At 31.6% G+C, this 17,839-nt stretch overlaps 1 protein-coding gene across 1 annotated transcript; it reads right to left on the bottom strand.

Moving 5' to 3' along the window:
* Window positions 1-7,825: 7,825 nt before the first annotated feature.
* LOC135140032 (uncharacterized) lies at window positions 7,826-8,866 on the bottom strand. Its single transcript, XM_064070411.1, has 4 exons — window positions 8,755-8,866; window positions 8,465-8,705; window positions 8,283-8,416; window positions 7,826-8,236 (listed from the first exon to the last, which is right to left on the bottom strand). Exons 1-4 carry the CDS (start codon window positions 8,810-8,812, stop codon window positions 7,938-7,940), a joined length of 732 nt encoding a protein of 243 aa, XP_063926481.1. The 5' UTR covers window positions 8,813-8,866; the 3' UTR covers window positions 7,826-7,937.
* Between the last annotated feature and the right edge of the window lie 8,973 nt (window positions 8,867-17,839).

The raw sequence follows: 17,839 nt of genomic DNA, 5'->3' as shown, positions 1-17,839 counted from the left end.
TGCCATAAAAAACAATAGAATTCGAAAAATCAAATCTTTTTTTGACAAGCTGTCCTTTATGGGTGAGGGATATTTTTAATTTATTTCACACCGGGCATTATGCAATCTTTAACCATTTTTTGCCTTGATTATAAATGTTGCTTTTCGAGTTTCTACTAAGAATGAAAAAACTTTTGAAATTTCATATGTAAACCAAAAAAATACGCATTATATTAAGTTTATGTTTAATGCATTTATAAAATCCAAGTCAGAATTTTGCTATATAAATTTTGTGATTATTCATAATTATTATAAAGATATTAAAAAATCATGATTCTCAAAATTAAAAACTCCGGATCTTCGTCACTTCAAATGAAAGAACATCCTTATATATTTCCTTAAACAGTTCGATTTTTTTTTAATTTCTCAATCTCCAGTTTGTTGCAAGGTGATCACAAATCGGAGTCATTCTTTAACATAACCAGTTGTGCTAATTACCAATCTCTCGCAACAAAAATGTTCTTTCATTCGTTATGCATTTTCGCTATAAAAAGAAACATTTGTAAAACCCACCCATAAAAGCGGCAGTTTTCGTCCGCCCGCTCTTAAAACTAGCCCATCATACGAGCAGTGGTCACCTTCGTACCACTGCTGGTGCTCAGCTCCGGTGTTAAAATACGTACGTGTTCAAAGTGCTCTTCCAACCCCGTACTTCCACGAGTACAACCGGAAGAGCCCGGATTTCATAACCTGCTTGTTAGAGTCCGCCAGAAAGGGGGTGCTCGAGTTGGTTAGACCCTAACCGGAACTGACCATTCCCAGCCTGGACCCTTTCGAGCTCCCGGAAGCCACCATCAAAGGGACAGAGGGACCAGTAAACATACAAAAAAGATTCAAAAAGTGCAAGTTCTATGGATTTCCGAAGTTGCAGCTAGTACTTACAAAAATAGGACTGATTTTGGGAATTATATACTCTCTAAGAAAATAAAGGGTGGCTGAGCGAGGTTAGTATTTGATAAGATAAAACTGATTTTGGCACTTTTGGCATTTTTGACCATTTTTCAACTACTTTAGAAAATTATCCAGAGTCTGGTCAGGTCAAGTCAGGCAAATACTATAACAAAAAAAGTTACGATTAGCGTTTTTTTTTTTTAACTTTTTCCACATCCTAGATTCTATTATTACTTTCCACTCCCACTCAACAGAAGAAAATAGTTTAAAACATATAAAATTTAAAAAAAAATTAAATTTAAATTTTAGTAATTTTTTGAAAATTACCTCAATACATTTTTTTGTAGATTTCAGCCAATAGAGGTTATTTTCGGCTTTATTTCTTTGAAAATTCCAATTATTCGCCCAGAAACGACAAAATGATAAATGATAATTTTCGAGATGATTTTTTTATTTTAGACCGAATTTTTGGAAAATCTATATTCTAGATTTTTTTCAGAATTTTTAGTCAAATTTTCAAAATTCTCAATTTTTCAATTCATGAATTTTTGGATTTTTTCCTATTTTTCGAGTACCCATCGGAAATTACCGAAGCATATTTCTTTGCAGACTTCCTCACATAGAAGTTATTTTCGACTTCCTTTCTTCTAAAATTCCAACAATTTTTTTAAAATCAAATAAAAATTTCGAGATAAAATACATTTCATTTTCAAATTGAATTTTTGGAAAATCATGGTCCGGAATCATTAAAACGTTATATTTCTCATATTTTGGTATTAATATACAGGCATTTTTTGAGAATGTTTAGATCACTTTTTAAAATTTTAGAACCTCAAAATTTTTTGTTGTAGATTTTGACTTTTAGAAGTTATTTTCGGCTTTATTTCTTTGAAAATTCCAATAATTTTTCCAGAATCGACAGAATGAAGAATGACAACGACATTAAGCTCGTCGGGATCTATATTCTAGATTTTTTCCAAGATTTCTAGGCAACTTTTCAAAATTCTCAATTTTTCAATTTATGAACTTTTGAATTTTTTCCCATTTTTCGAGCACCATTCGAAAATTACTTCAAGACATTTTCTTGTAGATTTCGACTTTTATAAGTAATTTTCGGCTTTAGTTCATCGAAAGTTCCAATAATTTTTCCAGAATCCACAAAATGATAAACGACAATTTTCGAGACGACGTTTTTGTTTATTTTAAATCGAATTTTTGGAAAATCTTGGTCTGGAAAATCTAACACATCATATTTCTCGAATCAGGTCGTCAAGATAAATATGCCAGAATTTTTTCAAAATTTTTAGGCAACTTTCAAAAATTTCAGTTTTTTAAAAGAATTTTGGATTTTTTGGCCACTTTTCGAGGACTCTTCGAAAATTACCAAAACACTGTGTTTGTAGATTTCGACTTGTAGAAGTTATTTTGGACTTGGTTTTTCGAAAATTTCAATAATTTTTTCAAAATCAAAACCAAATGAAAAATGACGAATTTCGAGGTGAAATAAATTTCAATTTCAAACTCAATTTTTGGAAAATCTTGGTCCGGAACCATTATATTTTTCGAAATAGCTTATCGAAATCTATATGTAGAATTTTTTTGGGAATTTTTGGGCCACTTTTGAAAATTCTCAATTTTTCAATGTATGAACAGCTTTTAGTGCACCATTCGAAGATTACTCCAAAATATTTTATTGTAGATTTCGACTTTTAGAAGTTATTTTCGGTTTTATTTCTTCGAAAATTCCAATTATTTTTTTTTCCAGAATCGACAGAATGAAGAATGACAACGACATTAAGCTCGTCGGGATCTATATTCTAGATTTTTTCCAAGATTTCTAGGCAACTTTTCAAAATTCTCAATTTTTCAATTTATGAACTTTTGAATTTTTTCCCATTTTTCGATCGATAAAATGAAAAATACAATTTTCGAGATTTTTTTAATTGTTAAACCAAATTTCTGGACAATTTTGATCAGCTCGTCGAGATCTATACTCTACATTTTTTTCTGGATTTTTAGCCAAATTTTCTAAAGTTCCAATTTCTCAATTAATGAATTTTTGGATGTTTTCCCATTTTTCAAGCACCCTTCAAACATTACCAAAACACATTTCTTTGTAGATTTCGATTTGTAGATGTTATTTTCGGCTTCGGTTCTTCGAAAAATCCATCCATTTTTTCAAAATTAAGTGAAAATTGACGAATTTCGAGATGAAATAAATTTCATTTTCAAACTAAATTTTTGGAAAATCTTGCTCGAGAACCATTAAACATATTTATGACTCCAGACCAAGATTTTCCAAAAATTCATATTTTTCGAATCGGCTCACTAAACTCTAAATGCAGGACTTTTTTGTTTTTTGATGTGTCGACTTTTCGAATTTTCAAATTTTTGATTTTTTGAATTTTCGATTTTTCGAAATCCATAAATCCAGAAATCGGGAAATTTAGGACGCGGAAAATTGAAAAATGAAAAATCTAAATATCGAAAAATTGAGAATTCAAAAAATCGAGAAATCCCAAAATCCTAAAAACCGAAAAATCGATAAATTCATTAATCTAAATATCGGAAAACGGAAAAATCGAGAGTTGAGATATCGAAAACGTAGTATCGAAAATCGAAAAATCGAATAATCAGAAACTTGAAAAATTAGTGAAAAAACGAAGAATTGTGAATTCGAAAAATTTAAAACTCACAACGAAAATTCGAAAAATCGAATCAAACAATGGAGATTGAGAAATCGAGAAATCGAGAAATTGAAATATCAAAAAACCGAAAAATCGAATAGTAGACAAAAAGAAAATTCGAAAAATCATAAAAGCAAAAATTCAAAAAATCTAAAATGGAACAATTAAAAAATGAAAAAGATATAGAATTTGAAAAATCAAAAACTAAGAATTTGAAAAAACTTGAATTGAAGAATGAGAAATTGGGGAATTAAGAACTCGAAAAATTGAAAATTCATATGAAAATTCGAAAAATCGAGATCGAGAAATGAAAAATGGAGAAATTGAGAAATCGAGAACTCGAGCAATGGAGAAGTTGAGAATTTGAAAAATCAACGTATTGAAAAATTAAACACTTGTTAAAACGAAGAAAATTCGAAATATCCGAAAGTTCGAAAAAGACCATAAATTGAAAGATCTAAAATCTAAAAGAAAAAATCAAGAACTGAGAAATCTAAACATTGAAAAATCGAAGAACCGAAAACTCGGACAATCCAAAAATCGAGAATCGAATATTCATACAATAAAAAAAAACGAAAAATTGAGAATTAGAAAAATCGAAAAATGAAAATTGGAAAACTGGAGAAAAAAGAAAATCGGGAATTGAAAAATGCAAAATAAAAAATGGAGAAATTGGGAAATCGAGAAATTGGGAAGTCAAAGAATCGAGAAATCGAAAAATGCAGAACCAAAAATTTGAGAAAAACTAGAAAAATCGAAAAATTAAAAAAGCAAAAATTTGAAAAATTTAAAAATAGAGAAATCGGGAAATTGAAAACGGGGAAAATCGAAAAAATAAAAAAAATTAAATTCCAAAAATCGAGCAATCCAAAAATCGAAAAATAAAACAATGAACAAAAAGAAAAATTGAGAATTCGAAAAATCGAAAAAACGAAAAAATCGATAAAAGTTATCTAATTATCGAAAACCCGAAAAATTGAGAATTGCGAACTTGAAAAATTAAAATATCCAAAATCGAAAAATCATCAAATCAAAAAAAAAACAAAGACTGAAAATGCGAGAAATTGAGTAATTGAAAATCGAGACGTCGAAAAAGACGGAACCAAAAAATAGAAAAATTCAGAAATCGAGAACTCGAAATATCGTAAATTTGAAAAATCGAAAAATTCAGAAATCCAGAATTTGATAACCGAGAACTCGAACAATCGAAAAATGCCAAACTAAAATCTTAAGAAATTGGGAAGTCGAGAGATCAAGGAATTGAGAAATCAAGAAATTGAGAAATCGACAAATTGAGAAACAGAGAAATTGAGAAATCGAGAAAACTAGAAATCAAGAATTCAAAAAATCGAAAGTACGAAAGATGAAAAAACAAAAATTTTAAAAATCTGTAAATCCAGAAATCGGGAAATTCAGAACGCGGAAAATTGAAAAATGAAAAATCGAAAAATCCTAAAAATCGCAAAAATCGATAAATTTATAAATCTAAATATCGAAAATCGAAAAATCGAATAATCGGAAACTTGAAGAATCCAAAGATCGAAAAATTAGTGAAAAATTAAAAAATTGAGAATTCGAAAAAACGACAAATTGAAAAATTAAACAATTGTTAAAACGAAGAGGAGACGATGAATTGAAAAATCTAAAATCTAAAAGGAAAAATCGAGAACTGAGAAATCTACAAATCGAAATATCGAAAACTGAAAAATCGAAGTATCGAAAACTTGAAAAATAAACATTACAATAAAAAAAAAACGAAAAATTGAGAATTAAAAAAAACGAAAAATTAAAATAAAAATTGGAAAATTGGGGAAATCGAAAAACCGAAAATCGGGAAATCGAAAAATGCAGAATAAAAAATGAAAAAAAAAGAAATCCAATTGGAAGAAAATTGGAATTCAAAAAATCGAACAATTAAGAAATTGAGAAATCGAAAAATCTAAAAACGCAGAATCAAAAATTTGGCAAATTGGAAAATCGAGAAATTGAGAAATTGAAAAATGAAGAAAATTAGAATTCTAGAAGTCGAAAAAGAGAAACATCGAAAAACCGAAAAAACAAAAACTAGAAAAATCGAAAAATCTAAAAATAGAGAAATCGGGAAATTAAAAATGCGGAAAACTGAACATTCCAACAATCCGAAAAAGCGAAAAAATCGATAAAAGAAAAATTGAGAATTTGAAAGATAGAAAAATCGAAAAATCCAGAATTTGATAACCGAGAAATCGAAGAATCGAAAAATGCCAAATTAAAATTTTGAGAAATTGGGAAATCGAGAAATTGAGAAATCGAGAAAACTAGAATTGAAAAATTTTAAAAATTGAAAATTTAAAAAATCGAAAATTGAATAATCTAAAAAAGTAAAAATTTGAAAAATTTAATAATAAAGGAATCTGGAAATTGAGAATGTGAAAGCTGAAAAATCAGAAAATTCAAGAAACGAAAACTTGAGGATTCTAAAAATTTAAAAATGCTAAAAATCAAAAAAAGCGATAGATTGAGAAATCTAAATATCGAAATACGGAAAAACCAAGAATTGTGAACACGAAATATCGAAAAGTAGAATAATTGAAAACACGAAAAATCCAAAACTCAAAAATCGAAAAACTAATAAAGAGACGAAAAATTGGAATTTCAAAAAATCTAATATTCACAATAAAAATTCGAAAAATCAAGAAATCGAGAAGTCAAGAAACTGATAATCGAAAAATCGAGAGATCGAGAAAATTAGAATTCGATAACTCGAAAAATTGAAACATCGAAAAACCGAAAAATCGAATAATCGAAAAAACGAAAAATTGAGAATTGAAAAAATCGAAAACTCAAAAAAACAAAAATTTAAAAAATCTAAAAATGGCCAAATTAAGAACGCGGAAAATTAAAAAAGGAAAAAATTGAAAATTCGAAATATCGACAAATCGAAAAACAATTGTTAAAACTAAGAGAAGATAAATTGAAAGATCTAAATATCGAAATATCGAAAACTGAAAAATCGACAATCGCAAACTCGAAAAATCCAAAAATTGAGAATCCAAAAAATCGAAAAATTGAAACGAAAATTCGAAAAATCGAGAAATCGAAAAATTGATAGTCGAAAAATCGAAAATGCAGAACCAAAAATTTGACAAATGGAGAAACTGGGAAATGAGAAACCCAGAAATTCGGAATTCGAAATATCGAAAATTCAAAATATCAGAAATTTCAAAAATCTAAAAATCGGGAAATTGAAAAATCAAAAAATTGAAAATTCGAAAAGTCGACACATCAAAAAACAAACAATTATACAATTGTTAAAACGGAGAGAATTCGCAAAATCGAAACATCGAAAATCGACAAATTGAAATCTCTAAATATTGAAAAATCGAAAAAGCGAGAAATGAGAATTCTATATATCGAAATATAGAAAATTGGAAAACTGAAGAATCGAAAATTCGAAAAATCCAAAATTTGAGAATCGAAAAATCATACAATCAAAAAACGAAAAATTGAGAAATCGAAAAATCGAAAAATTAAAATGAAAATTCGAAAAATCGAGAAATCGAAAAATGCAGCAAAAGATGGAGAAATTAGGAAATCGAGAAATTGGAAATTTGAGAAATCGAAAAATAGAGAAATCGACAAATCGAAAATCAAGTAATCGAAAAATCGAAAAATACGGAATTAAAAGCTTGAGAAAGTGAAAAATATAATAAAAAGAGAGCGAGGATAAACGAGCAAAGCAACTTTTGCTGAACGATTTATGATGATAATGATAACTTTAAAACGTTTTCATTATTTCAGAGCATTTGATTTTTTTTTCCAAAAACTGAATGTCTAGATGTGATTTCATGAAATTAAAACAAATTTACTATTGTAAATTTTAGAGATGATATCATGGGGATGGTTAGTGAAATTTTGATTAGCGTTTTACCATCTACACGATGTTTATAAAATATATACAAAATTTGACAACAATAGGTTCAGTAGTTTCGGAGATTATCTGTCCAATAAAAATCGACACAGACATAGAAGACCATTTTTTCAGACTCTAACAGACAGAGGGACAGTCAGACGGACAGATAGACGACAGACAAACGGAAACAGGAGACCATTTTTTCGTGCTCTAAGGGTCAGAACCTCCAGAAAACATGAAACTGGTAAGTCGCCCTATGGACTTGAACAGCTTGTGTAACTCATAAGGAAAAATTGTGAGAACAGAAAACACACACTTGATTGTGTAAAATTTTAATAATAAACACTTAGTACCTTAAATTTGAAAACGTAAATTTATAAATGCTGAAAAAAAGTATCACATTTTATGACTCCAAGTCTTCTGGCTGGTCACGCACTATCAAAAGCCTCTTCTAAAGTCACTTTATTGAAAAAACTGTTAATCACACTCAAGGCAATCTGGTCGAACATCTCCTCATAACTCCCTTTAACATCGTCAAAAATCTCCTTCCAGTTATCATTCAAAACCGGATTAAGAGAATTAGTAAAAGCCTTATCAACATGACTCTCAAAATTAAAAACCACCAACTCCGGATCAATCTTGAGCGCACTGGTCTTAAACCTCAGATACGTTTTACCCTTCTTCTTCATCTCGTCGAACGAAAGAACATCCCTGGCTTTCACATTCTCTACAAAACATCTCGTCAGAAAAATCAAAAAACACAAAAAACATACTCAGAATAATCGTGCTGTTGCCCTTTCCATCAACAGTTACCACCAAAACCTGCCCTTTCATTTCGTAGTCGCACAGCATTTGAATTTCGGGGAACACCCCGCTCAGTTTGCCCCACTTCTCCTCAAAATTTACCCTACAAAAGGACAAAATTCGTCCAGAACCAGAACCACCCCACACTCACTCGAATTCGTCCAGCTGCAACTTCGGCAATCCGTAGAACTTGCACTTTTTGAATTTTTGCTGGATGTTCACTGGTCCCTCTGTCCCTCCGATGGTGGCTTCCGTGAGCTCGAAAGGTTCCAGGCTGGGGATGGTCAGTTCCGGGTAGGGTCTCACTAGCTCCCGGACCCCCTTTCTGGCGGACTCTAACAAGCAGGTTTTGAAATCCGGGCTCTTCCGGTTGCACTTGTGGAAGTTCGGGGCTGGAAGAGCGCTATGAAGACGTGAACTAGGTTGACTTTGAACACGTACGTATTTTAACACCGGCGCTGAGCACCAGCAGTGGTAGGAAGGTGAGCACTGTTCGCATGATGGGCTACTTTTAAGAGCGGGCGGACGAAAAACGCTGTTTTTATAGGTGGGTTTCACAAATGTTGCTTTTATTGCAAAGTGCATAACGAGTGAAAGAGCATTTTAGTTGCGAAAGATTGGCAATTAGCACAACTGGTTATGTTAAGGAATTATTCCGAGTTGTGATCACCTTGCAACAAACCAGAGATGGAAAAAATAGGAAAAAAACAGAAGTGACGGATGCTCACGTATTTGTCTGTTTAAGGAAATATTTTGGCCTTGGAGTGCAGTGGTGGTTAATAACAATTAAAATTAAAATTAATGTAAATGAGTGTAACTACTGACGTAATAATTCGAGTAAAAAGTCGTTTGGGGATTTCCAAGGAGAACCAACAATGGAAAATAAATTATTTATGTTGTTACGATCTTTCTTCCGAGGATTACATTGGAGTAGGTCAAAACTCAACTAAATATTATTTTTTTTAACACCGGACGGAAGGTCCTGACCTGCGCCTTTTTTTGTGCTGTGACTACTATTATTCATGTTGATAAAGTCATTCAAATTTTTTATTGGTTAAATTAAGAACGAGTCACCCCATTTTCTCGAAAATGTGAAAAACACGTCAAAAAACTCATTCAAATCAAACTAATTTCTACGTGACATTCTTTCGATGTATAAATGTAAATAAACACTTAGTGACACAAAAAAATGTTTTCGTTGTTTATTTTTAGGGAAAAAAATGCTGCAAAAGGCCGATTTTTTAAAATTCTGGAACAATCTCTTAAAAACGTACTTTTAAAACAGATTAAAAATCACATCACACTTAGAAACTCCATGTTTTACTCTATTTAAATCTCCAGCTCACCGTGCAGTCACTACTTCTTCTACTATATAAAACTCTTCAAATTCTCCAAACCCTCAAACTCCAAGTAGTCAATTCCTAAAAATCATCAAACCCTCAAAATCTTCAAATACTTGAATTCCCAAATCCGCAAATCACCAACACAAAACAAAAACGTCAAATCCGCAAAAACCTCAAATCACCCTCAAATTTTCAAAATCTCCGAATCAGCAAATCAAAATCATCAAAAATCATCAAAATTCGTAAATATTCAGATTTTCAAAACAGCAAATTCGCAAAATCATCAAATTCTTAAAACCCGCAAATCAAAATCTTGAAGATCCCCAATCAGCAAATCATTAAAATTTTCAAATCACCAAGTCCTCAAAATTCTCATATCCTCCAAATATTCAGATCCTTAAAATCCTCATATCTTTAAAATCCTTAAATCCGCAAATCAAATCTTCAAATTCCTAAATCACAAAATCCTCAAATCACCAAATCTTCAAATCCTGAAATCTTCACATTACTAAAATTCTCGAAAGCTCAAATCCTCAAATTCTTCAAACCCTCAGAATCCCCAAATCCTCCAAATCTGCAAATCACCAACTCCTACAAACAAAATCATCAAATCCTCAAATCACCAGATTCTCAAATCTGCAAGATGCCCAATTCAGCAAATACTAAAAATCCTGAAAATCGTCAAATTACCAAATCTTTAAAATCCCCAAAACCTTTAAATCCTTATATCTTTTAATCAAACTCTTCGAAATCCTTAAATCCCTAAAGCCCTCCAAACTCGCAAATCAAATCTTCAAATTCTCGAAACACCACATCCTCAAAATCCGTAAATATCCATATTTTCAAAACAGCAAATCCACAAAATCATTAAATTCTTAATATCTTCAAGATCCCCAATCAGCAAATCATCAAAATCTTCAAATCACCAAATCCTCAAAATCGTCAAAAATTTCAGATCCTCAAATCAATAAATCCCCGAAATACTTAAATTACCAAATCCTCAAAATCTTCAAAGCGCCAAATCCTCGCAACATCACATCATCAACATTGTCGGATCCTCAAATTGTCAAATTATAAAAATCATCAAATCACTAAATCCTCAAAATTCTCATATCCTCCAAATATCCAAATTCTTAAAATATCTTTAAAATCCTCAAATCCGCAAACCAAATCTACAAATCCCCAAAACACAAAATCATCAAATCACCAAATTTTCAAATCATGAATTCTTCACATTACTAAAGTTCTCGAAAGCCCAAATCCTCAAATTTTTCAAATCCTCAAGACCCTGAGGTCTCGAAATCTTCAAAATTTCAAATCTTCAAAACACAAAATTCTTAAAATACCAAATCCTCGAAATGTTCAAGTCCTTAAATTCCCAAATCCACAAATCACCAACTCCTCAAAAAAATCGTCAAATTCTGAGACCCCTTAAATCACAAGATCCTCAAATCTTCACAATCAAAAATTCGCAAATCACCAAACCCTCAACATCCGTAAACCAACAAATCGCAAGTTATCAAATCTTAAAAATCCTGAAAAAGTACCAGATCCTTAGAATCCCAAAACCCTTTCAAATCTTCATATTTTCAAAACACCACATTTTGAATTCCTTAAATCCCCAAAGCCCTCAAAATTCGCAAATTAAGTCTTCAAATCCTCGAAACACCACGTCCTCAAAATCCGTAAATATCCAGATGTTCAAATCACCAAATCCTTAAAATCGTCCAAAATTTCTGATCCTCAAATCATTAAATCCCCGAAATATTCAAATTACCATATCCTCAAAATCTTCAAAGCCCCAAATCCTCACAACATAAAATCATTAACATTGTTGGATCCTCAAATTGTCAAATCCTAAAAATCCTCAAATCACCAAATCCTCGAATTACTCATATCCTCCAAATATTCAAATCCTTAAAATCCTCATATCATTAAAATCCGCAAATCAAATCTTTAAATCCCCCAAAACACAAAATCCTCAAATCACCAAATCTTCAAATCCTGAAATCTTCACATTACTAAAATTATCGAAAAGCCAAATCCTCAAATTCTTCAAATCCGCAAAATCCCCAAATCCTCAAAATCCGCAAAACACCACCTCCTCTAAACAAAATCATCAAATTCTTAACTCACCAACGCCCTCAAAATTCGCAATTCAAATCTTCAAATCCTTGAATCACCAAATTCTCAAAATCCGTAAATATCCAGATCTTCAAAACAGCAAATCCGCAAAATCATCAAATTTTCACAACCCTCAAATCAAAATTTTCAAGACCCCCAATCAGCAGCTCATTAAACTCTTCAAATCACCAAATCCTCAAGCTCGTCAAAAATCTCAGATCCTCAAATCATTAAATCCCCAAAATACTGAAAATGCCAAATCTTCAAACTTTTCAAAACGTCAAATCCTTACAACATCAATTCGTTAACATTGTCGGATCCTCAAATTGTCAAATCCTAAAAATCTTCAAATCACCAAATCCTGAAAATTCCCATATCCTCCAAATATTCATAACCTTAAAATTCTCATATCTTTAAAATCCTCAAATCCGCAAATCAAATCTTCAAATCCCCCAAAACACAAAATCCTTAAAATACCTAATTCTCAAATTCTTCAAATCCTCAAAATTCCCGAATCCTCAAAATCCGAAAATAACCAACTCCTGTAAACAAAATCATCAAATCCTCAAATCACCAGTTCCTGAAATCTTCAAAATCCCCAAATCAACAAATCCTAAAAATACTGAAAATCGTAAAATTATCAAATCCTCATATCTTCAAATCACACTCTTCGAAATTCTTAATTCACCAACGCCCTCGAAATTCGCAATTCAAATCTTCAAATCCTCGAATCACCAAATCCTCAAATTACGTAAATATCCAGATATTCAAAACAGCAAATCCACAAAATCATCAAATTCTTAAAACCCTCATATCAAAATTTTCAAGATCCCCAATTAGCAAATCATTAAAATCTTCAAATCACCAAATTCTCAAGATCGTCAAAAATCTCAGATCCTCAAATCATTAAATCCCCAAAATACTCAAATTACCAATTCTTCAAAATCTTCAAAACGCTAAATCCTCACAACATCAAATTGTCAACATTGTCGGATCCTCAAATTGTCAAATTCTAAAAATCCTCAAATCACCAAATCCTCAAAATTTTCATATCCTCCAAATATTCAAATCCTTAAAATTCTCGTATGTTTAAAATCCTCAAATCCGCAAATCAAACCTTAAAATCCTCACAACACAAAATCGTCAAATCACTAAATCTTCAAATACTGAAATCTTCGCATTACTTAAATTGTCCAAAGCCCAAAATGCTCAAAATCTTCAAATGCTCAAAACAGAAAATCATTAAAATACCAAATCCTCAAATTCTTCAAATCTTCAAAATCCTCAAATCACCAACTGCTCCAAACAAAATGATCAAATCCTCAAATCACCTGATCCTCAAACCTTCAAAATCCCCGAATCAGCAATTCCTAAAAATCCTGAAAATCGTCAAATTACCAAATCCTTAGAATCTCCAAAACCTTCAAATCCCCATATCTTCAAATCACACTCTTCGAAATCCCTAAATCCCCATAGCTCTCAAAATTCGCAAATTAAATCTTCAAATCCTCGAAACACCAAATCCTCAAAATTCGTAAATATCCAGATCTACAAAACAGCAAATCCGCAAAATCATCAAATTCTCAAAACCCTCAAATCAAAATTCTTCAAGATCCTTAACGAGCAAATCATCAAAATCTTCAAATAACCAAATCCTCACAAATTCAAATCATCAAGATTGTCGGATCCTCAAATTGTCAAATTCTAAAAATCCTCAAATCAGCAAATCCTCAAAATTTTCATATCCTCCAAATATCCAATTCCTTAAAACACTCATATCTTTAAAATCCTCAAATCCGCAAATCAAATCTTCGAATCCTGAAATCTTCATATTACTCAAATCCTCAAAACCTTAAGCTCACTAAATCTTCAAAATTTCAAATTCTCAAAACACAAAATCCTTAAAATACCAAATCCCCAAAATCCCCAAATCCTCAAAATCCCCAAATCAGCAAATCCTAAAAATCCTGAAAATCGTCAAATTAACAAATCACTTAAATCCGCAAATCAAATCTTTACATCTCCAAAACATAAAATCCTCAAATCACAAAATTTTCAAATCTTGAAATCCTCACATTAGTAAAATTCTCGAAAGCCCAAATGTTCAAATTCTTCAAATCCTCCAAACACAAAATCCTTAAAATACCAAATCCTCAAATTCTTCAAATCTTCAAAATCCCCAAATCCTCAAAATCCGCAAATCACCAACTCCTCCATACAAAATCATCAAATCCTTAAATCACTAGATCCCCAAATCTTCAAAATCCACAAATCAGCAAATCCTAAAAGTCCTGAAAATCATCAAATTACCAAATTCTTAGAATCACAAAAACCTTCAAATCTTCATATCTTCAAATCACACTCTTCGAAATTCTTAAATCCCCAAAGCCCTCAAAATTCGCAAATTAAATCTTCAAATACTCGAAAAACCAAATCTTCAAAATCCGTAAATATCCAGATCTTTAAAACAGCAAATCGGCAATATCATTAAATTCTCAAAATCCTCAATCTTCAAGATCCCCAATCAGCAAATCATTAAAATCTTCAAATCACCAAATCCTCAAAATCGTCAAAAATCCCAGATCCTCAAATCATTAATTCCCCAAAATACTCAAATTACCAAATCTTCAAAATCTTCAAAACGCCAAATCCTCCCAAGATCCAATCATCAACATCGTCGGATCCTCAAATTGTCAAGTCCTAAAAATCCTCGAAATTCTCATATCGTCCAAATATTCAAACCCTTAAAATCACCATATCTTTAAAATCCTCAAAACACAAAATCGTCAAATCATCAAATCTCCAAATCCTGAAATTTTCACATTTCTAAAATTCTCGAAAACCCAAAATGCTCAAAATCTTCAAATTCGCAAAACACAAAATCATTAAAATACCAAATCCTCAAATTCTTCAATTTTTCAAAATTCCCAAATCCTCAAAATCCGCAAATCACCAACTCCTCCAAATAAAATCATTAAATCCTCAAATCACCAAATCCTCAAATCTTCAAAATTCCCGAATCAGCAAGTCCTAAAATTCCTGAAAATCGTCAAATCCTCAAAAGCGTCAAAAATTTCAGATCCTCAAATCAGTAAATCTTCAAAATACTCAAATTACCAAATCTTCAAAATCTCCAAAACGCCAAATCCTCACAACATCAAATCATCAACATTGTCGGATCCTCAAACTGTCAAATCCTAAAAATCCTCGAATCACCAAATCCTCAAAATTCTCATATCCTCCAAATATTCAAATCCTTAAAATCCTCAAATCCGCAAATCAAATATTCAAATATCCAAAACACAAAATCCTCAAATCACCAAATTTTTGAAATCTTAAAATCCTCACATTACTAAAATTCTCGAAAGCCTAAATGCTCAAATTTTATAAATCCTCAAAATCCCCAAATCGTCAAAATTCGCAAATCACCAACTCCTCTAAACAAAATCATCAGATCCTCAAATCTGCAAAATCCCCAAATCAGCAAATCCTAAAAATCCTGAAAATCGTCAAATTACCAAATTCTTGGAATCCCCAAAGCCTTCAAATCCTCATATGTATATTCAAATCACACTCCTCGAAATCCTTAAATCCCCAAAACTCTCAAAACCCTCAAATCAAAATCTTCAAATCACCAAATCCTCAAAATCGTCAAGAATCTCAGATTCTCAAATCATTAAATCACCAAAATACTCAAATTACCAAATCTTCAAAATCTTCAAAAGGTCAAATTCTCAGAACATCAAATCATCATATCGAATCAAATCTTCAAATCCCCAAAACACAAAATCCTCAAATCACCAAATATTCAAATCCTGAAATTTTCACATTACTAAAATTCTCGAAAGCCCAAATGCTCAAATTCTTCAAATCCTCAAAACTCTGAGGAAACCAAATCTTCCAAATTTTAAATCCTTAAAACACCAAAATCTTCAAACCCTTCAAATCTTCAAAATCCCCAAATCGTCAAAATTCGCAAATCACCAACTCCTCCAAACAAAATCATCAGATCCTCAAATCTGCAAAATCCCCAAATCAGCAAATACTAAAAATCCTGAAAATCGTCAAATTACCAAATCCTTAGAATCCCCAAAACCTTCAAATCCTCATCCTGAATCACCAGTCCTCCCAACATCAAATCATCAAAATCCTCGCATCCTCAAATCGTCAAATCCTAAAAATCCTCAAATCACCAAATCCTTAAAACCACCGAAACTTTCAACTCGTTAAAATCAACAAATCACCTAATCCTCAAAACATTCAAAAACTCAGAACACAAAACCCTCAAAGTCTTAAAACCCTCAATACACCAAATTGACGATTTGAGGATTCGAGGATTTTGATGATTTGATGCTGTGAGGATTTGGTGTTTTGAAAATTTTGAGGATTTGAATAATTGGAGGATTTGAGGATTTCGAGGATTTGGCGATTTTAGGTTGAGGATTTGGAGCCATCGAATCATCAACCTAAAATCGCCAACTCCTCGAAATTCTCAAATCCTCCAAATATTCAATTCTTTTTTTCATTAAATTAAGAACCATTTCTAGAAAATGTGAGAACAGTTACGTCATATTCCAAACGTTTCTTCCATTGCGGCTTAATTAATAATTTTAGTTCACTGTTTTGAGGAGAAAACTCATTCAAATTAAACAAACTTCTACGTAACATTCTTTCGATGTATAAACATAAACAACCGAAGTTAAGCATGTACACTGATAATAACCCATTCTTTACCGTTGGTTATTTGCTTTAAATATATTTCATATTATCCGTATGTCTGCGAAAGGCATCTTCTTGGAATTTGCGACCCCTCGGCGCAGGTGGTTCGAGGTGTCATTTACACCACTGGTTTTTATTTAATATAAGTATAAAGGTTATCAACAAACACATTTTTTTTGTAATTTGTTGGACTGTACTTCAAGAGCGAGAGAAGTTCTGTCAAAGTAACCTTTGACCATTTTTACTTCCCGAGCGTAAGCAAAGGAAGTATTGTAATCGAGTCCGTCGGCCGACTCTCTACTTTTACGTTTTCTCGATCTTTCATGACCCCTAGAAGACGAAGAAATAGGTCTCCCATTTCCGTCTGTCTGTCCGTCTGTCCGTCCGTCTGACCGTCCGTCTGTCCGTCCGTCTGTCCGTCCGTCTGTCCGTCTGTCCGTCTGTTGTCCCGGATTTTTATTAGACAGATAATCTCCGAAAGTACTGGACCGATTGTTGTGAAATTTTGTACTTATATTAAGAATATCATGTAGATGGTAAAACGCTAACCAAAATTTGTCTAATCATCCCCACCACTAATGCGATGACGTCACTTCAAAATTGTACATAGTAAATGGGTTTTCAATTGTATAAAATAACATAGTCCTACACATGTAGTTTACAACTCTGAATCGACTTTTCATCCGAAACGTCCAGATTTTTGGAAAAAAAATCAAAATTATAAAACAACATTTTGAAATTTAATTTTTAATCTGCTAACCAGAATGCTTTGAAATGTTGCAGATGTTTTAAGGCTATAAAGAGCATCATAAATCTTTAGTCAAAAAATATTTGCGTATCCCCTCCAAAAACTTGATGACGTCAGCTCAAAAGTTTGTGGAATAAATCATATCTAAAATGTACAAAATATGATGAGTCTGTACTTGTGATCTATCACTCCACTCATATTTTTTGGATTTGCATATACAGGGTGATTCAAGAAAATAAATGAAAGCGTAAATTTATTTTACTGATTTACTCAGGAACTACAAAACCGAATGCTTCGAAATCTTGAAGATATTTTAAAATTATCATAAGCATGGTAAATTTTTGATCAAAACGTATTTGGTCGTCCCCCCTAAAAAATGTATGACGTCACCACAAAATTTTGCTGAATAAATCCTATCTAAAATGTACAAAATATGGTGAGTCTCTTCTTGTGATTTATCATTCCATTCAAATTTTTTCGATTTGCATATACAGAGTGACTCAAAAAAATTAATGAATGCGTAAATTTATTTTATTGATTTAATCAGGAACTACAAAACCGAATGCTTTGAAATCTTGCAGATGTTTTAAGG

The sequence above is a fragment of the Zophobas morio genome, unplaced genomic scaffold (genome assembly GCF_036711695.1).
Source record: "Zophobas morio isolate AGI-343-1 ecotype UQ-CSIRO unplaced genomic scaffold, CSIRO_AGI_Zmor_V1 ptg000038l, whole genome shotgun sequence".
In the NCBI taxonomy this organism is placed as follows: domain Eukaryota; kingdom Metazoa; phylum Arthropoda; class Insecta; order Coleoptera; family Tenebrionidae; genus Zophobas; species Zophobas morio.
The sequence above is the reverse complement of the archived record's forward strand: the minus strand, read 5'-3'. Positions and strand labels throughout refer to the sequence as shown.

What these genes read in the sequence shown, in the direction of transcription:
- LOC135140032 (XM_064070411.1), bottom strand. Translation starts at nt 8,812, where the DNA reads ATGCGAACAGTGCTCACCTTCCTACCACTGCTGGTGCTCAGCGCCGGT. An exon ending in CAGCGCCGGTGTTAAAATAC is followed by an intron (nt 8,706 to 8,754) that starts GTACGTGTTCAA and finishes GCGCTCTTCCAG; the next exon opens with CCCCGAACTTCCACAAGTGC. An exon ending in TTGCAGCTGGACGAATTCGA is followed by an intron (nt 8,417 to 8,464) that starts GTGAGTGTGGGG and finishes GTCCTTTTGTAG; the next exon opens with GGTAAATTTTGAGGAGAAGT.